Raw genomic sequence first — 21,040 nt, forward strand, 5'->3', positions numbered from 1 at the left:
ACATGAAAGTAAGGAAATCCAGTTTTTTCCTGAGGATGGAATTCATACTGGTTACATTTTTCTACTCACACATTGATATTTGTTCATTTGTTCTCGGTTTAATGCTGAAGAACTGAAAATGAACTATGTTTACGTCTTTGTATTTTATCACTTTTAATATAAATTCCAACAGACAAGATTTGAGTCACGTTAACATGTTGTTTGGAAAACATGTACTATAGCAACGTATGTCTGACAGCTCTTATTGATACACCTATTGGTACATCATTTAAAATACTTAGGAGCTGTTTTTCATGTTTCATTGAACCAATTTTAAACCAATATTGGTTTCTGCGAAACTGGGCGAACAGGACCATCATACAATGGATTACTGAAGCAGTGTTACAGATTAAATAAGAAAACACAGCTAATTGCTTGGAGAGGAAAAGTGATTAATTTAAATGCGTATAGGGCCCATTAGAGGCTGACCTGAATGGCACCGGACACACAAAAATATTGCAAAAAAGACTGAGAGAATATGAAAAAAAAAGAGAAAACAAAAAATAAAGCTGTTCTCCTAAGACTGGAAGTAGTGGAGGGAAAAAAAAGATAATTGTTTAACTCTCATCGGCTGATCTACAGTATATGCTCTTGAAATCAGGGATGAAACTACATTCCCGTGAAATATACTGACCATCATGAGACCCATCAGCTCCTGCTTTCGGGAAAACATGTAGCTCTGTCTCCGCACACAAGCGCTGATGGCCCGGGCGATCAGTCCCACACTCTTGATCAGGCTCAGCTTCATGGTCAGATCCTGCGCAGCGTCAAACACACACACATACCGCCTCAGCCTGATATTTCAAGGTAAGCGACCGCAGAGGCTTAAAAACAAGACTGTGGTCCTCGCAACATTGCAATCTATTGGCAGGAGGAGATTCATTCAGCAAAAGGCTCTGGAAATGTATTTAATATTACAGACTCGATGCAATTAAAGTACAAAACCTTTAGTCCAGGTTCTCAGTTAATTTGTGGGATCAAAACCTGATGTTCAAGTGCACAGGAAGGAAAGAAAAATTCAGTATCCCTAGCGACACATCACCCTTAAAAACAAATGACGCATCAGGTCAGGCACTTGGCCGGAGCCTCCAGGCCAGTCTCTCCTCAAAGACCAAAGGGATGACAAAATTCACCTCCAGGTGTGAACAATTTAGAAGAGGAAACGCATTCAATAGAGTTCCTTGGTTGTACTGTAGTGGATCCTATAGGGCATGCACCTGGCGAGACGAGTTAAACTGAAGGTTTCTAGTGTTTATCTAGGCTGATCATTGGGTCTGCCAGATGCAAAACCAAATTTGTAAAAAAAAATGTATAATGTTTCCTTAATTCTCATTTTACTTGCCAAGAAACTGGCTGAAGAATCAGAAACAAATGTCACAAAGAAACTTCTGTGTAGCGTTTCCGATTTGATTTAAAAATTGTTGTTGATCAATGTTAGACACTACCATGAATTACAGGATTTCTGCAGGTGATCAATTATTTTTTCCTCTTTTGTCATTTCTGAACACACATCCTCAAATGGAATCCAACGCAGAGATCCTGGCTTCATTTTAAATTGTACACACAATGGATTTCCATTGCAAATCGTGCATTTAAACATGTAATTTTCTGATATGAAGGACACCAAAAAAATCTGTTCTTTCTCCAACAACAAAGGTGGCCACAGAAAATGCAAGCTTCAACTGTACTTAATGCTGCTGGAGGAAAGATGTGTAGAAGAAGAAAATATTGCAAAAGGAAAACAATAAAAGCAAATACGAATACCAGTCACCTCCTTACCTGTATTACATAATCTGAGGTTTCCAGAATATTCATTTTGTTCACAGTTACATTTCGATCTTTTGACCATGGTTCTTATTTATAAATAAAATTCAGATTACACATGGACAAAAGATAATATGGCTGAAAGAGATCTTTAGTAAAGCTTGAGAAATAATCAAACAAAAACTAAAATATTAACTTCACATTTTAATACTTTACTAAAATGTATTTAGATTCTCTAAGTAAAAGGCAAGAATGTAATCTGAAAACATAAATTAGCCATTTTTAATAAAATTAAATATTTTATGTAGGCATCCCATTGGGAAAGCTCACCTAAAAGGTGACTATTTTTTTAAATCTAAGGAATTAGTAGAAAACAGAGAAACTTTGAATTAATTGGGTTAGTAAGATGCAATAAGATTGAGAGGGTTCTCTTACAAAACCAGCAAAATCTTCTGAACTTCCTAAAATGCTATCCCTTCTCAAATATTTTGGTTTCTATGGGAATGTTAGAAAAGAAGAGATAATTATTCCATTGTGTTTTCATAGATCAACAGAATACAGTAGAATGTAGTTAACTTGGAACTGTCCGAGACACAGGTGGTCAATATAGAGATATTCTTGCCAAGATGTAGTATGATCCTTTCGATCAGTGAGCCTCAAATATAAGTGAATCCATAACACATTAAAAACAGCATGTGGTTCTCACTGTGTTATCCTCTGGCTGTCGGTGTCTCCCTTCCAATTATAACAAAGTTTCAGGATGACTTCTAAAATATTGCACGTCTTTAAAAACCAGCAGTTTGTATTTTCTTTTCTTTCCACACAGGAAATCCAAAGTAAATGCAGGACATGTCCATTAGGAAAGCCGTTTTAGGAAGCTCAGAAGCACACTTCTCAGACCTTGCTACCCTCATACCAAGATTTAGAAAAGCAATTTAGAGACAGTTAAGATTTTAGTGAAGAAAAAGACTTTGTGCACATTTCCTCACACTGTACCTTGGTCTCTACTTTAATTCCCAGAACCTGCATAACATAAAAGCAACATTTAAAATTCACATTCACATTCTTTTGACTGAAACATGTGTTACTGAAAATATTTTTTTTTAAGTTTTTTTTACTTTCATTCATTAGCAAAGTAGCCCCTTTATATCTACATTATTGATCGGCAAATAGATATTAAACTCACTCAACAAAAGCAAGTAAAGCTGAGCTTATAAAGCAAACATATGAACTATTCATTTATTTTAGTTAGGAAAATACTTCCTCAGTAAGAGGAAATGACTGATGTACGTAGCCACTAAACCACAAAAAAAAATTGAAAAGCTTCCTTTAGTTACATTTAATGGGTTCCTACTTTTTGGACAGAGTGGTTCTTTACAGTAATTTAATAGGTGCTTGTTACTAATGTATTATGAAGTGTAAGTTAGTATCTGTTTAGTATCACATGCACATAACATTCACAACCCATTTAATAAAGCTGGTCTGCAAGCTTTGTAAAATGGGTATGTTGAAAATACCTATTCCTATACTGGTATGTTAATATCACTGAGTATTTGATCTGCATTTAGTTAAACCTCACTTCAGTTATATGAAGTCATCCAGCAGAAAGCCAACTAAATCAAGAGCAGTGTTCCAGTAGCATTAAAAATGGATTTTCAAGCATAATGTTAAACCACAGTCATTTTGACAATTTTCCTTACCATTTAGGAAAATATTACAGCGTTACAGCAAAAGTCATAGGTATCTGCAGGCCTATTTTTAAGTCACCAAAAATGTACTATTAGTATGATATTTTTACATAACCAGTCCAAAAGTGCTCAATTGTACAAACCATTTTTTTCTTCTCATTTTTTACCACATGGCAATTTACTAAAGTAAAACAGTGTCTATCTATGCATCAAGCTCAAGCAGCAGTTAGTAATGGTGGCTCACAAGAGCCTTTTAGTTTTTCTAAGTCCCAGTGTATGCAACCTACCTTGGTGTTAAAGTGTTTCCCGATGCTGCGCAAAATGTCTGAATCAATCCGGCCTAGAATCTTATCTTCCGGGGCATGAAGAGCTACATAGCCGTAACATAAAATTAAGGTGCTTTTCATCTTCTCAATATCCACATCATTTTTGTCCTATAATAGAAAAACATTTCAGATATTACTGCTTTAAATAGAGTGAGGTTTGTTTCCATACCATACTTGTAATACCAAACATGTAAACCAGGCAATTCAAGAATTTACATGTTCCACTACTGGACAAAATTCTCACACTGTATCACTATAAGTTCAATACATCAAGCATGAGGAGCTTTATGAGTGTAGCTAACAGGAAGGAACTTTGAACTGACATCCCTTTGTGGACTCTTGCCCAGCGGATTCATATTTACAGAAAGACATTCAAGAACAAGCTGCACAAATGGCATTTGGTTGGACAACAGACCAATTTCACTAGTTAAATCTATTGCCAATGCAAAGGAAAATCACCATCAAATACTGTAATGGAAATCTGCGATCAGATTGTCTGAAGGCTGGATTTAATATGAATTTTAAAAAGGAGAACAGTGAAATGTTACCAGGAGATACTGGATCCAAACAATTAACAAACTATAAGGACAGAAAAACTATGACACGTACTGTATCTATCACAGCCAAAACTATTAGTTTGATTCAGCCATGTTTCACCTACCTTTAGAAGACCAAATATTCCTGAAGCTTTCTTAAAGACATCAGATTTACCAAAATCTTCAAGCTTTGCCAACACATCATCAAGATGACTACTGGCACAGAGTCCAACTCCCATTGCAACTCCCTGTAAATCAGTTATTCAAAATACAAATTGTTTCATTAAACCTAATATGTCTGGCCATGGTATGTTCAATATCCTTGCTGTCTTTCATTGCAGATTTAAAAAAATAATCATTTTCAGTATTCTCAGAAATTAAATACAAATCCTGAAGCTACAACTAAGAAATAAGGCCAAGAAGACAAGAGAATAAGATTCTCTATTTGAGAGAAGCAGTCACAAGCCTTCATTCATGAAGCAATTAAGCTGAGAGGCCACGGGACAAGAAGAGGACCATCCTCTTATCTGCAAAAACTATAAACAGGAAATGTATTACTGTAAGTAAAAAAATGATCTGCATTGTTTAATCTATATTTAACTATTTAATGGCACGTGCAATTGCATGCTATGAATTATGAGCAGAACCAAGCAAAAATCAACAAAACAAGAACTCAGCCCAGTTTAAACAAGTTTTAAAAAGAGAGAAAGGAAAAACTTTTAGAATAAGACACAATCTGTATTTACGTAGTTGTATTCACAGATTATGGCAAGAATGAGAATACCAGTGGCTCGGAAGCTTTTATGAGTTTTACCTCTCTTTCAATGGCATCATTGTGTCGTGCATTGACCAGCATTTCCTGCAGCTCTTTTCTGACAACATCGTAATTGTAACACTGCCTGAGGGTCACTCCGATGCACTTGTAGAGGAATCTCTGTGGTGGTGAGGACAGAGAGCAGGAGCACTTGAAAATGCTTTTTTTTTACATTTAAATTCAACGGGATGAGTGTTCCATCTTTATCTGAGGTGAGTGACAGTCTTTTTCTTTACCACATGTACAGATACAGTAGAGACACAGACAGGAACATAGCTTCAGGTGTGGATACAGGCAGTGTACTTATATAGGTACAGGTATCAACACTGATTTTACAAGCATGACCACGACACACTCGTAGAAGGAAAAAGAAGAAAAAGGAGAGAGGAGAAAATAGAGCACTAGTTACTTCAGAAGCAGTTTCTATCATTCCCCTCTTCCTTTTTAGTGCATATACAGTGGTGTGAAAAAGTGTTTGCCCCCTTCCTGATTTCTTATTTTTTTGCATGTTCGTCACACTGAAATGTTTCAGATCATCAAACAAATTGAAATATTAGACAAAGATAACACAAGTAAATACAAAATGCAGTTTTTAAGTGAAGGTTTTTATTATTAAGGGAAAAAAAATCCAAACCTACATGGCCTTTTTGAAAAAGTGATTGCCCCCCTGTTAAAACATAAATCAACTGTGGTTTATCACATCTTTGGAAAGCTGAGTTCAATTTCTCTAGCCACACCCAGGCCTGATTACTGCCACACTTGTTCTCAATCAAGAAATCACTTAAATAGGACCTGCCTGACAAAGTGAAGTAGACCTAAAGATCCTCAAAAGCTAGACATCATGCTGCGATCCAAAGAAATTCAGGAACAAATGAGAAACAGAGTAATTGAGATTTATCAGTCTGGAAAAGGTTATAAAGCCATTTATAAAGCTTTGGTACTCCAGCGAACCACAGTGAGAGCCATTATCCACAAATGGCGAAAACATGGAACAGTGGTGAACCTTCCCAGGAGTGGCCGGCCGACCAAAATTACCCCAAGAGCACAGCGACGACTCATCCAAGAGATCAGAAAAAGCCCCACAACAACATCCAAAGAACTGCAGGCTTCACTTGCCTCAGTTAAGGTCAGTGTTCATGACTTCACCATAAGAAAGAGACTGGGCAAAAATGGCCTGCATGGCAGAATTCCAAGACGAAAACCACTGCTGAGCAAAAAGAACATAAAGGCTCGTCTCAGTTTTGCCAGAAAACATCTTGATGATCCCCAAGACTTTTGGGAAAATACTCTGTGGACTGACGAGACAAAAGTTGAACTTTTTGGAAGGTGTGTGTCCCATTACATCTGGCGTAAAAGTAACACAGCATTTCAGAAAAGGAACATCATACCAACAGTAAAATATGGTGGTGGTAGTGTGATGGTCTGGGGCTGTTTTGCTGCTTCAGGACCTGGAAGACTTGCTGTGGTAAATGGAACCATGAATTCTGCTGTCTACCAAAAAATCCTGAAGGAGAATGTCCGGCAATCTGTTCGTGACCTCAAGCTGAAGCGCACTTGGGTTCTGCAGCAGGACAATGATCCAAAACACACCAGCAAGTCCACCTCTGAATGGCTTAAGAAAAACAAAATGAAGACTTTGGAGTGGCCTAGTCAAAGTCCTGACCTGAATCCAATTGAGATGTTGTGGCATGACCTTAAAAAAGCGGTTAAGGCTCGAAAACCCTCCAATGTGGCTGAATTACAACAATTCTGCAAAGATGAGTGGGCCAAAATTCCTCCACAGCGCTGTAAAAGACTCATTGCCAGTTATCGTAAACGCTTGATTGCTGTTGTTGCTGCTAAGGGTGGCCCAACTAGTTATTAGGTTAAGGGGGCAATCACTTTTTCACACAGGGCCATGTAGGTTTGGATTTTTTTTTAATAATAAAAACCTTCATTTAAAAACTGCGTTTTGTGTTGACTTGTGTTATCTTTGTCTAATATTTCAATTTGTTTGATGATCTGAAACATTTCAGTGTGACAAACATGCAAAAAAATAAGAGATCAGGAAGGGGGCAAACACTTTTTCACACCACTGTATGTCCATATGAGAGAATAGTCAATTTTAAAGTGTAAATGAATGGAACCTAATTATTTTCAAGGTGTACAAATTTGATTCTTGATAGATGCAATTCATTCTCTCCACTGAAATGTATTCTGTAAGAAGGCTAAGCCATTGAAAATGTTTAGTCTCTAGATATCCGGTTTAAGAGGACAAATTTCTGAAAGTAGCTACTGTATATCGTGCATAACTCCAGAAACTCATAACTGGCAACCCACTGAAGCTCAGCAGGTATCAGTACATGGGTGGGAGACCTTCTGGGAAAGCTAAGGTTGCTGCTGGAAGAGGTGTTAATGGGGCTAGTAGGAGTCGCTCACCCTGCGGTCTGTGTGGGTTCTAATGCCCCAGTATAGTGATGGGGCACTATACTGTAAAAAAAGCACTGTCTTTAAGGTGAGACGAAAAAAAGCAGTCCTGACTCTCTGTGGTCATGAAAAATCCCAGGGTGTTTTTTTTTTTAAAGAATAGGGGTGTGACCCCGTGTCCTGGCCAAAAGTTCCCCTGGACTTTACTAGTCATAATAATCCTATTAATCCCTTTCTATGAATCAGAAGTTCTATTCTCCTCCCCACAGATAGCTGATGTGTGGAGAGCACACTGGTGAACTTTGGCTGCTGTCACTTCATCCACTGAGATCACTGATGTCCTCTTGTAAAGAATCTGATGGTCCTTGTAAGTATAACAGCACATCATCTGAAAATGTTTTCATTTCATACACTGACGGACAAAAACACAAATATCTGAAACAATAACAACATTCAGCATTACAGTAGTGTGACTTCTTGCTTTAAAGACGTGTACCTTCTCCTCCAAGAAGTTGTTGTAGGTTGTGTGACATCTGGTCATCTCTGAAGCCAGCTGACAGGTCCATTTCTCATCAGAGATAGTTTGAAGAGTTTTGGAAAGGAACTACAATGAAATAATAAAACTAGCCTGAGCATACTTTGATGGAAAGCACTGCCTTTGTGAGTTTTAAACTTCTGTTTCAACCAACGTATTGTAACTTAACACATTTCCCTGCCTATCAACACTCATTTTGTGAAACACATTTGGCTTATCTGTGAATTGTACTTGATAGGCTTCATTTTTAATGTTTCACTTGGTTATTAAATTTTCAGGTAAAGACTGAATGTAATATTGCACTGTCAATCTTGAAATCTGAAAAAAAGTATCAAGCTGAAAGAAAAATTACACATTTTCTTTTAGATAAAAAAAATCTGAAAATTGTTCCCACTCAATGAAAAGATCATGATTAGATTCACATTCACAGATCAACTTAAACTGCATCCCTAGGAGATAGTGCATTTAAGAATTTCCAATATACATATACAAAGGGATGGCGTTAAAACATACACAATTTAAAAGCAATATAACTTCTGCATTAATGTGAAAAAAATGTACTGCGGAACAAAATTACTGTAATTACTGAATTACTGGGAGCGAGTTTATTTAGGAACAAAAGGAATAATGCCACACCTCAAGCAAGCTTCCCTCCCATCTCTTCATATTTATTGTTTCCTCAGTTGTTTCTGAATGCCAAAAAAGAGACAACTTTAAGACGATATCCAGATGCGTAAAGATGGGAAAATGAACAAGAATTTAAAAAAAAAGTGTAAGGCAGGACTACATTCCCAAGACACCTGACCATCACAGGGCTGTACACTAAGCACTGCAAATCAAAATGTTTATTTTCATGAGGGAAACAATTAATGGCACAAAGCCAGGTGGCTGCTTTTGGAGACAAGCTTCCTTTCACTAGTTTAGCTTTTTGGACATCTTAGGAAGAAAGCCTTAAATCAGAAATGTATAATGGTGTTAATGATGATGATGATTATTTTTTACAATTATCATCATCATCATGTAAAGCCTTTTCCTGGTTTAGTAAGAAATTAAATATATAATGAGTATCTTAAGAATCATTACTTTTGGAAAGTGGAGCTTATCGGTTCCTTTCCTTCACCAGCTCGGATATTCAGCAGCGTCAATTACCTCACCTTCTGTGTCCGATCCACTCTCACTAATGAGGTAATTCAGCACCAATGTGACCTTTAAAATCACTCGGGTGTTATCAAAAGTTCATCATGCAATGATCAATTAATTAATGATTCCAAAACTGATTCTTATAAAAAAAACTGCACTTTCTTCTTCCAAAAATAGAGAAAGATAAATAGTTTCTATTAAAGCTCAGTATATATTATTTAAATGTGGATACACTGTATGCTGGTATATACTGCATTAATAAAGAGGAGATTATCAGTGAGTCTTCCTTTTTTGCATATACAACCTTATTTAGGTATGCCCCAAGTAATAAAGTAATAAACTTTCTGTTGTATTCAGTATGCACTTAAATAAAAGGCCTTTACCTTCCAGGTAGTGTACCAAGACAGGGATCTCAGCGTCCCACAGTTTCTCTGTGAGAGGGTGGATGTTGGGGCTCATGAGCTGGAGCAAGTTAAGAGAGGGAATACCCCGACCTCTGTTTTGGAATGGGAAAGACGCAATGACCTAAAAAAGACATTCAAATGCCAGAGTTACTTAACATTACCAAAAAGTTTAAAATGTAGTATTAGAGATTGTTTTATTTATTTTTTCCTTCACTTACCAACAGCCTGGTCATTAACGCTTGTGGTGAAGGAAGGTGAGCTAAAACACAAAACACAAAACAGTCAATTATAATCTTGAATTGCTTTACACTTGTTAGTCATTCTGTTTTCATTATGGAAATGGCTTGATCATTTCATTTTTGTTCCATTTGATGTGATTAAACTTTCATCACCTTTTGATGGGCTGTAAAAGAAGGTTTTGATTTTTATATGTAATGATTATTTCTGGGGTTGCAGGCTACTGAACTACTGAAGATGCTTGTTCAAGAGCTCATTGTGCCCGTATGAGTGTGGGCTGGGTCATTAGACAGCTATGAGCTATGAGCAGGACAAGCAAAAACAACATTACCCACTTGAAACCAGTTAAGGTAAAATGAAAACAGAATCTTAGCTTTGCTGTTAAATAATGTTGTATGTAACCAAATACACATTTGTGTCTGGTAAGGCTCCTTAATAAGGCTGTATTATGGATTTTTAACGTGTCACAATGTGTACAAATGCATTCAATTTGTCTACATTGAAGTCTCCCAACTTGGCTTTTGGTATTCTGCCAAAAGTCATATTTTAAAGCATTAAGTGTCTAAACACACTGTTGCTACAGTGAAAAGTCTCCCTATAGAGAAGCTACCATAGCATGGTTATGAAACCATTATAAAAAAATACCTTGCTCATTGAAGTCAATAATAAAATTCGACTCTTGGGCGGCTTTCTTCTTGTTCCCCAGCAAGATAAGGCTCTTGCACAGAGGAGTCAGAGCATTCGTACACTGGACAGTGGTCAAGTAACAAAGTAAGCTGGGCCACAGCACCTAAGAAGGAAGACGGAGAAAGCAGCAAGAATAGACAATTCATTCCACCACAACAATTTTTGTTTGTAATTGCTTTCCCCCCCAATATTCCCTCCACCTAACCTGCAACAGAATACAATATGTAAAGATTAAAAATAAATAAATCCATGTATCCATTTTCTAACCACTTTATCTATCCACTCCAGCTGGAGTAGCTGGAGCCCTGTTCTGGTTAGCAATGGGTGCAAGGCAGAATACATCCTGCAAACAACTTCATTTCTGGGCAAGACCCCTGGGAGGACCAGTCCAAAACGATTAAAGGGCCTTGCCGTCAAAGCAAATCAGCTAAGGTGCAAAACTATAAAACAGAGAGCTGATGAGCCCTGCTTTGTTTTTGCTTCTGGTGGGGTTTTTTTGAGAGAGTACTTCAAATAATGAAAAGAAATGTAACAACATGGCCTTTTCTTTCTTCGACTGTTTGGTACTTGTGTTGCAGGCAGACAGAGGACTACTCACATCCGTCATCCTGCCCACAGTGGTCGTAAAGAGATGCAGAGTGTTTTCACACATGCTCCGGAGGGATTCGTTGGACACGTCCTCAGGATCGGATGGACGCTGGCTGTGCTAAAACACGAATGAGAGGATAGAAAACCCAGTTTCAAATAAGCTTATTGGGCCGAAGGCGCCTGTTCTTGGCCTTTGAACAGCCCCCAGCTCTGCACTGTTTCCTTTATTCTGCCTCTGTTTTGTTCTAACTTGTTTCTTGTCCTGTATTGCTCTGGTTCCAGTATATACAGCGTTCATCTACACATTATAATCCCAAAAGAAACTTCTACTGCTTCAAAATTAGGAAAGACAATTTTTAGAAACTCTTTTTTTGTACTTCTCAAACTGAATATTTTTTTACTGTACTTAAGAAAGGTTTATAAATCGAACAAATCTCTTTGTACTTGATATTTTTACACACGGAGAGCACAAAATACCTCTGTGTCTGGAAGAGCACAGTGAAACACAATAAATTTCACCAGCATTTCTCCACCCTCAAGCTCAAGGAAACCATGGTGAGCCATAGCACTGATCACCTGGACAACCATCTTCTTCACCTGCAGGAGGCAATGAACAACACTCTGAATAAAGAACAACAATAGCGCACGGAAGGCTTTAAAATAGGATTACACGTCATTGTTTTCTTGTATTAGTGTAATGCAGCACACTGATGCCTGTCTGAGTAAAAAGACCTAGTTGTGCAAGAGCAAGGTGGTTAGTGCCTTCACCATTCTTGGGGCTTGAGTCTAACTGCAGACCGGTATACATGATGTGTGGAGTTTGTATGTTGTCCCCCAGGTTTGTGTGAATTTTTCTGGATGATCCATTTTCCTATCACCTTCCAAAGGATAGGCTGGATAGATTTGCCACAGTCTCTAAATTGCCCCTGTGGATGTGTGTGCCCTGTGATGGACAGGTGTCCTGTAAGAAGGGTAATTAAACCTTGTGTCCTGTGCTTTCAAAATAGGCTCTGGGCTGCAGTGATCCTGACCAGGAATACTGTAAGTGGCTTTCTGATAACAGACAGATGGAAAAGAAGGAGTTCAAAGAAAGTAAATAAAAATTAGTCGTGGTGCGAGCTACTTAAACACCAGAAACCATAATTAGGAGTTCCTTAAACTCAAAAAGCCATTGGCCATACAGTGCCTGAATCATATCACTTACTGTACCATGCCGGTTTACCAAATGGTCTGTCAATACAATTTTATGTTGTTTTTAATTAAAATGCTGGTGGGGAGTAATTTGAAGGAATACAGACTGAAAGGGAAGGGCAGCTTTATGTAAGATTAAGCAAGTCCTTTAAAGTGAAGCTCACCTCTCTCACTAAGATATGGTTTAATGTGACAGAGAAAAAAAGGAACCTTAACTTCACCCAGTTATCACTTTTGCTCCTCTCAGGGCTCTGAAACAAATTTCCTTTAGCAGTAAGCTGATCAGCCATCTGTACTGAATAAGCACACAGGCTTGAACTTAATGGTTTGTTCACTGTAATTTCCATATTATCATGCTTAAACCCAAGGGATTCTTATCTTTGGGTACAATGTGAAGAACTAGTGTAAACTCCAGAACTGAAAATGCCAATTCACTCTACAACTTTGCCAAGCACATAAAAAGATAAAAGGGAAATATTTTCTGTTGATCCAGCCAACAGATATTTGTTAAGCAGAGCGGAACTCTACCTTATTACTTTGGTCCTGCAATGGCTGCTTAATGCTGGCTAGGATAAGAGGTTTCTTGGTCTCCATAATTGATGCTGGAAAACAAATGCAGATCAATCCATGATAATTTTTCAAAGCACTTCTAACCACATTGAAGTAAAAAAAAACAACAACACTTTACATAAGAATTTTCTCTGCTCAAAACCAAAGCTGTCTATTTCTTGCTACATCTGCAAGAACACATTTTCAAAATAGCGGCGGTAAAGTAAAACTCTTGGGGAAATCATCTGTTTGCGACGCTGAAAACATTTCACTGCTGTCGCGTGTGATATCTTCTTGAGTCTTCCCATCAGAGATGAGCAGAGTTTGCTTGTTCTGCAACTTACTAGTGGAATTGATGAGGTGCCTCAGTACTGCGAGGGAACCGATGCGATTTCGCTCGTTGCTGTTTTCCAGCTTCTGGAGGACAAATCCTATTAAGCGGTCAGGAAAAGTGTTGGCTGTCAAAAACAGAAAGTTAAAAAAGGTCAATGGACACATCTAATAGAACACAAAATGTTTCAATCACCCCTATTCGCAGCTGAAGTTTCCTTTGGAGGTGCTACTCTACAGTTTATTCAGCGCCAAAGAAAAATGAGCTCAACTATTCTTTTTAAAATACTTTGGGTATCTGTGTTTATAGTTTAAAGCTGTTAATGTGCACACGTTTGAAATAAAAATATGTTGTAAATTCAGTACTAAACGTATTAGGTCATATTTGTACATATATTGTTGTAGGCCTTATATAAAAATCCAGACTTTCCTGGAAGCACACAACTGAATACCAACAGAGGTGTTTTATAAACATACAGACTTTAAATCATTTTTAATTAACTTTATGGACATGACATAAAAAAACACATCATGAATAAAATTGCCTGCTAATTTGTTTTATTTTTAAATGAAGGATCGTTAACTAATTTAGAATATGTTCTATATTTGTGACAATAGCTGGAATTTTGAAATGCGTTGCACTATGTGCACAGAACTGCACTCTCTTCAGCAGAAACAAAGTCACAAAGTGGCATGGTGTTTCCTCAGAGATCTATTCCATCCATTTTTAGAAAGCTGTTTATTTGTGCCAAAGGATGTGGCAACCAGGAGCCTATCTGGGTAGTGTAAGGCACAAGGAGGGAGAGAAGAAGGAGGTTCATCACAGGACAGACAGGACAGACGCACATGATGTAACCAAAAAATGGTCAACTGACTATGACTAAGCACAAAAGTCTGCACGTTACTTAATAGTCAACATGTAAAACTAAATTCATGACCTAAACAGTAACATAACCAAGTCTGAACTGTATTGTATGCTATACATTTTAAAAAAATGTCACAACATAAAACACTTACCTAATATGGTGAAGCATCGTAATATCTCATTATGATTTTTCACAGTTGGTGGATTACTGTAATCAACAGGGGTGCATACCTAAAGCAGTAAAACAGTTGCATTGAAAGTTAATTGCTTTGCATTTGTTACTTTTTAAACTTCTTTGCTGAAATAAGCTTACTGCAATACATTATTAGAATTCTAAAACTATTATAATAATGATGCAATTACTGAAAACTCCCTTCCCTCTCAATTCCTGCCCTGTGCCATTTTTAATGCATGTAATGTTTAAATTGCACTACTATAAAGAAGGATTTCATTCTGCTGTTTGAGTGTCACAAGGCACTATCCTTCCTCTTCAGTATTTTCTATAATATAATTTCAATCAGAAAATGTATTATTCATGTTAAGACTTCAACACCTGGCTAAAATATTTAAGTATGATATCTGACATCTTAGTTAGACTATTTACATTTTAATAGCTCATGAATAATGTGAGTACTATAAAGAGGTAACGTATGGCTCTTTAGCAGAACGGTTTGTTTTTTTTAAATGCATTTACCTGCTGGTGTAAGGTGAACAGCAGGCTGTCTATTTGAGTCTCCAAAATACGACTGCCCATGTTCACAGAGGCATCCAGAATCTGACACAGACTCTGCAGACAATAACAATAACGAATTATGTTCGTTTGTTAAACAATTTAACCGGTACCGAGATTTATTACCTCAACATTAGTAAACCCATGCAGCAACACACAAAACAGACACACCAGCATAAGCAATCACACATTACAGGAAGTTTCGATATACTTCAGGGTTGGGGAATAGAAAGTCACGGTGTATAGCAGAACAACTTATAAAGTGGAATTTCTTCCCATTAGAACAATGTAAATATGGAGGGATTTAGGACAATAAGAGAGTACACTTTACCCATGTGACTTCAAGCAGGAGGCTTCTCCCATAAGAACTGAAGGAATATAGTGCCTAACCTGATTTTAATTTAGACTGAATGTTTCACCTGTTGTTAAAATACAGCACACAGGACCCTCATGTTCCTATATAATGCAACTGCCAGCAAAATCACTCTGGGGAATTAATATCCACAAAGAATTTATAATTAGCTTGGGATACTTGAGATTCTTTTATAGATTTAATGTAACTCAAATAAAATAGAATAGAAATAGGTCATCAATGCCTTTCAAACTGGAGTATTGTCAAAACCAACAAAGTTATTCACCGCTTCAGGATAGATATTTTCCACACACTGTTCATGCATTTAATGTCAGAATAACATCTTGATCCACTGAATAAATCAGCGACGTAGAGTGTGGTGATAAGAACTCAGCTTGGATCCTGGGGCCTCATTCCTAATCGAAGGATTAGGCAACAGGTTGGTTTTTTAAGAAGAAGAATTACCAATGTTAGATTTTGCTCTTCACAATATTTCATCAATTCCCGAACAAAATAATCCACAAACTGTCTATGTTGCTGGCTTTTGGTGCCTTGAAAAAATAGATATGAGGGGAATTTTTAAGATGTCGGTTCTCTCCATTCATCAAACACATAAGTGCAAACCAATGTGTAGCAGGTTGACTGCCTGTGATAACTTTTCACGAAAAAAATTCTCTCAAGACACAACCGCACTCTCCTTAATACTCGAAGGCAGAAATATAGCTATGTATTCACTTTATTTCACTATAGAACACTAACTAAACAAGGCTGCAAGACTTGTCTTTGTTCAAACATATTTCAAAACCTCATAAACCAACCTTGCTTACAAAACCACAGAAACTGACCTTGCTTAAGATGTAATGCTCTGAGTTCTTCTTATACAGAGAGAGCACTGTGGGGATCAGCTTGGGCAGTTGTTCTTCTAGTTTATCATGGGCCATCAGGTGACTCATAGGACCCAGAGCCTCAGCAACAGTCAGCCTCAGCTTGAGGACAGATTACAAAAGAACTTCAAGATCTTATCAACATGCACAACAGTCATGGCATACGTGACAACTTTATTCCATGTTCTGGGAAAACAGAAATAAGTATGTTTCACGTGGAATAGCAGAATCTTCTTGTCGATATGAAAACAGGGAATATTTTGATTATTTTTTGTTTTGAATTTCTCGGGAAACAAAATTGTATCCAGCACCTTCACATAAGTATCAGATTCTTTGTCAACGGGTACGTTATGAAGCAACTTATCAGCAGGATCACCCATTTTAACAAGGTTCAATAGAAGAAGTTTTTCCCCATACAGGAGCTTCACTTAAGTGAACTAAAACGGAAGGTTAGTTCTTGACAGCATGACTTGCTGTGAAATGACTTCTTCGCATCCAGTAAAGCAAAGAACAGACGGGCTTTCACAACTGGCAATTCGGTAACAGAAGCGCTGTTGAAAAGCGTAATCAAATCATTGCAAATTGGTCCCACTGCATTTCTAATTTCATGTACCTTAGCCTCCCTGCTCTGCAGCCAGCTGTTGAAGAGGATGTCGTATGCAGCGAAGATCTCACTGGAGAAAGTGTCCTTCCTCACTGTGGGGTCAGGAGCCTTATCCAGGTTTGCCAGGTATTCCAAAATACTCTCACTGAAACGTGACAGCGCTACAGCATAAAAAGGAAGTACAAAAATTCCATTATCAGATACCTTTGCTATGTGCCTTGGTGAGCACCTAAGCCTTTACAACATGCACGCTTTGTACGTTTCCATTATATGGCGTCTGTAGACAGGATCCCATGTATATCAAACTAAAACACCCTTAATTCACAAAGAACTACAAAGATACAAGGTGCTTTTTCCTCTTCTTAAAATGAAATAACTATCACTCTTTGTAAGGAAACAAGAAAGACAGAGTCTTTTTTATAATCCAGGAGTTTCAAATTTGATTATCATATTTCCCTGAAACTAATTCCTGTGGCGTTATACTGTATAATTCACTGGCCTTTAACTTTCTTCAAATTCAGACCCCCTAATTACCCCCTACAGTATATACATTATTGCCTGTTACTGTATGTGCCAATTAGGATGCTTTTATCAAGGTTTCTGCTTAGAACATCAACAATTAAGTTAAATATTTAAGCCCAAAGAATGTCAGAAAAAGATTTTTAAAGATTACTACCTAGGAATAAACAGAGATAGTATGTCAAAAAGCTGAGATCTAGAAGAATAAGTTTAGACCTTTCAAAACCTCATCACAGATCCCTGTAAAACTCAACTTGCATTAATATTAGTATTATCTCCTCAAAAAAGTTAGGATGCTAACTACATACTGTACACAGATTATTCCAAACATTTAATAAATCCTCACTTTCATTCAGTTCTAGTGTTTCTTGGACACTCTGAAAAGCACTCTGAGGGAGAGTGTGCTATAGTTTTAAACGTATATCAGTTTCATATGATTAATTTACAGAGCTATTTTTTATTTTAGCCATTTATAAAGTGTATTCATTATTAATTAGCTGTGTCCATCTTTTTATTTTGTATATAGTATGTTTAACAACATATCTCTGCAGGAAAAAAAAACAGAAACCCCACAATGGTTCGCATTTTTGCTCTTACCTGAAGAGAACACCCACTTCATGTTGTCTTGCTTGGCCATACCTAACATGGGCAGCATGGTACCCAAGATAGCATTGAGAAAAGGCACCATACCATAAACTGTAGGGAAAAAAAAGATAGTGTTGACTTAAGTAGACTTGCCCAGAAAAAGTTTAATTCATATTTTCTCTACAACTCTGTTGTTCAAACGAAACATTAAAACAAAGCTGAGGTGACTGTGAAAATTACAATTTCATCAACAAATACATGATCTAATACTTGTACTCTGTAATTAAATTGTCTACTCATTGCCCAATGCTCACAAAAGGCCTGATCAAAATCAGTCTTCATGTACTGTTTCTCTATGCCCTTTGAGCAGTGTATAATGATTAAAATTAATACCTCAAAAGTGCACTTTAAATTAAGAAATATTTAAATAATTAGAACCTAACTACAATTTAAGAAATCTGATTCTGAATCCTATTTTTTCTTATACTTCACCTGAGGTGGTATAAAAAAAAAGACAGGGTGTGTATTAAAAGTACTTTGTTTACCGTTTGAATCAGACAGATTTGCTAGTGTTTGAACTACAAAGAAATGAGGCAGGACTCCTGGCTGGAATTTACTCAGAATTTCCTCCATAATATCATTGATGTGTTTGTTGCCCACAGCAACCATAATGTTGCTAGCTGCCTGTTGCCAATCAGGGACAACTTCCTAGATGTAAGAAAAAGCACAAGTCACAACAGGGTTAATTGGCAGCCGTAGGTATACGTTTTATTGTACTATTGTATATTGCTCTCTATGGACAGAACAAAGGAAAATCCCTCATTACAGATCACAATGCAAAAACCGTTTGTAGAAACAACCCAGAATATGGGGAAGTCATGCCAAACTCAATGTAATCTTGCATATATAAATAATCAGAAGTACAGCTATACTTCGAAAAGAAATTAATTAACTTATAATAATGAAAATTCTCAGTTTCTTTACTAACCTAGGAGTCTCCCAACAGAAATTACAGTTCCCCTGAAAGGTTTTGGAACAGTTAAGTATAAACTGGGATTTTCAATAAGAATTCTAATAATTCAACCACTTTTTTCCCCATTTTCCATTAAAAAAAAACTTGACATAAAAAATTACACCTTAAAAATATTTTATTTTGAATGTGGTCAATATTACCTACTCATTTCACTTAAACTAACTGAGAGCATAGAAGATCTCTTTATGAAGGAGTGAATGTGTTGGGATCACTGACTAACAGGTGCCTCTTCTTCTTGTTCCAGTGATTGTTCCTGGATAATTAGATACCTCAGCTGTGAAAATCTAGTCAACCAACCCTCACTTTTATCTTCGGCCGAAACAAAAGCAATTGCAAAGCTGTCGCAAAAATTGTGAAAAACTTGCAAGTATCAAGCCTTACCTTTGACCTTGTCATTTCATCTGAGGCAAAAGAGATGACACTCTTGATTTTTTTATAGCTGATTGCATCTATCTTGCACTTTACCACCAACTCAATGGTTTGCAGTATTATAACCCGATGCCCTATGATGAGCTGAACGTATAAAATAAAAGCAGTTAGTGTTCATATGGAGATTAAACTTTCAAGAAAAAACACTTCCAAACATGTATATGCATAGCATACCTAACTGTACAAAAAAGAGGTATAAATTACTGTTATGTAGTGTGAGGTTAATGCCAAAATAAAGATTTCAGATTTATAATCTACTGTATGACTGTGCTATCAATAATCACACTAAGTCTAAAATTCTGTTTCAAAACACCTGTACCATTCCCTTGTAGGTATAGCAGATATCATCTGACTCGCTTCAAATTTAAACTCAAGATAGGTCCTATGTCCGATTGCCCTACCTTCAAATCCTGTATGTTTTTGTTTGATTTGTTCTTTTACTTTTTATTTTATTTTTTGTGTCTTTTCTCTTTATAACTATGTACAGCATCCTTGGGCTTGCAAAGACGGTTTATAAATAAGTTATTGTTTTTATTATCTTCACCATCATACTGAAATGATCTTTGTCAAGGTGAAGACATTCATTCTAGGCCAGATCAGCATGCTAAACCTGCGTCATACGAGTTTCTTTTTACCCTGACAGAAGTTGCTGAAATTGAAACAGAAGTGCCAAGTTTCCCTAAATCACCTAGTGAAGGAGGAACTGCAGAGAAAATTAAATATCAATATTTCTGTTTGGCACAGTAGCCCTGGTGTCTCTCTTCATAACACCACGAGTTCCCTTTTCTATAACTATGAATATCACATGAATCCCACGCGAGTGAGGATTTGAATCAATCAGCAGAAGAGACTGATGAGTGACAGCCTTAAATTACACAAGCCAAAGGATGCTCCATAAACAATAAAAATACACCTCTGTAGAATTCATGCCAAGCTAGAACACACAACACTCGTCTGTCACAACATTTGCAATCCATTTGCACACGTAGGACAAAACAAGAGTAAAAAAACTAAATCATGTCAATCTACTGAGGGCTTGCCAATGTTTACAATTCATGGATGCAAATTCAAAATAAAATTGGGCGGAGTTCTCTCTGAACTTCCGAGTTCAAATAGCAATGACGGCTCCCGTTAGCAGTCTTGGAAATGTCTAATCTCGTTGATTATTTTGTTTTTATTAAAGAGGTTTAAAAAATTGTTTCCATGTTTACAGCAAAATCCCACCTTGCATGTTTGTATGGTTTTTTTCCCCTGCATTTTTCCAGACTGCAGTTTCACAAGTGTCGGAGTGACAGACAATTACCACAGTGCAACTATAACTGAGAATACGGTCTCACTTCGCTAGAGAGAGGTAGATATTAGGGAATTTCTAACAACAAAATCAGTGAGAGACTTACCTTGGGGTGTTTGATGAGGTAGTCCTGGCACATGCTCAGGATCTTGTCAGGATGCTGTCTTCCCAGAGTCAGCAGTGACTTCCTGACTTGGTCCTGGACAAGAAGATCCTTGTCAATGGCCGCATCCATCAGAGCAAGACATATGTCTGAAGAAAAAAGGGCAAACATGACTCAGAAATGTAATTTTGTCCTCCAGGAAATTCGCTTGTAGAACCTACTAGTGAGTAAGTCTTTTTTTCTCATCCAAATTAAGAGTGCCCAGTTAAAAATGCTGTGGGAAATGTATTCCTGGGATCCATGATTATCCAACAAATAGGAGACCATGAAGTAAAAAAAATAATAATTCTTCTTAAAACTTATACTGGCACATAAAAACAAATAACAGATCAGAAAGACACACAAAAGGTC

The 21,040-nt window shown here is 37.1% G+C and overlaps 1 protein-coding gene across 2 annotated transcripts in view; it reads right to left on the minus strand.

The window, feature by feature from the left end:
- The window catches only part of mroh1 (maestro heat-like repeat family member 1), a 43,981-nt gene that overhangs the window by 21,205 nt on the left and 1,736 nt on the right, over positions 1–21,040 (minus strand). The window contains exons 3-24 of one of the 2 annotated variants that reach the window (XM_088928960.1): positions 20,633–20,778; positions 19,188–19,319; positions 18,319–18,481; positions 17,786–17,884; positions 16,679–16,830; positions 16,027–16,167; positions 14,794–14,886; positions 14,252–14,330; positions 13,249–13,362; positions 12,884–12,957; positions 11,642–11,761; positions 11,175–11,282; positions 10,535–10,679; positions 9,871–9,911; positions 9,632–9,773; positions 8,745–8,797; positions 8,070–8,177; positions 5,168–5,287; positions 4,479–4,601; positions 3,779–3,925; positions 2,800–2,826; positions 674–796 (exon numbers count right to left, since the gene is read on the minus strand). In XM_088928960.1, the coding sequence (XP_088785086.1) occupies positions 674–796; positions 2,800–2,826; positions 3,779–3,925; positions 4,479–4,601; positions 5,168–5,287; positions 8,070–8,177; positions 8,745–8,797; positions 9,632–9,773; positions 9,871–9,911; positions 10,535–10,679; positions 11,175–11,282; positions 11,642–11,761; positions 12,884–12,957; positions 13,249–13,362; positions 14,252–14,330; positions 14,794–14,886; positions 16,027–16,167; positions 16,679–16,830; positions 17,786–17,884; positions 18,319–18,481; positions 19,188–19,319; positions 20,633–20,778 (2,450 nt within the window). The remainder of the gene's footprint in view (positions 1–673; positions 797–2,799; positions 2,827–3,778; positions 3,926–4,478; positions 4,602–5,167; positions 5,288–8,069; positions 8,178–8,744; positions 8,798–9,631; positions 9,774–9,870; positions 9,912–10,534; positions 10,680–11,174; positions 11,283–11,641; positions 11,762–12,883; positions 12,958–13,248; positions 13,363–14,251; positions 14,331–14,793; positions 14,887–16,026; positions 16,168–16,678; positions 16,831–17,785; positions 17,885–18,318; positions 18,482–19,187; positions 19,320–20,632; positions 20,779–21,040) is intronic. The other variant, XM_088928961.1, reaches the window with a different exon arrangement.

This window comes from Atractosteus spatula, chromosome 12 (genome assembly GCF_055471065.1).
Source record: "Atractosteus spatula isolate fAtrSpa1 chromosome 12, fAtrSpa1.hap1, whole genome shotgun sequence".
NCBI classification, from domain to species: Eukaryota; Metazoa; Chordata; class Actinopteri; order Semionotiformes; family Lepisosteidae; genus Atractosteus; species Atractosteus spatula.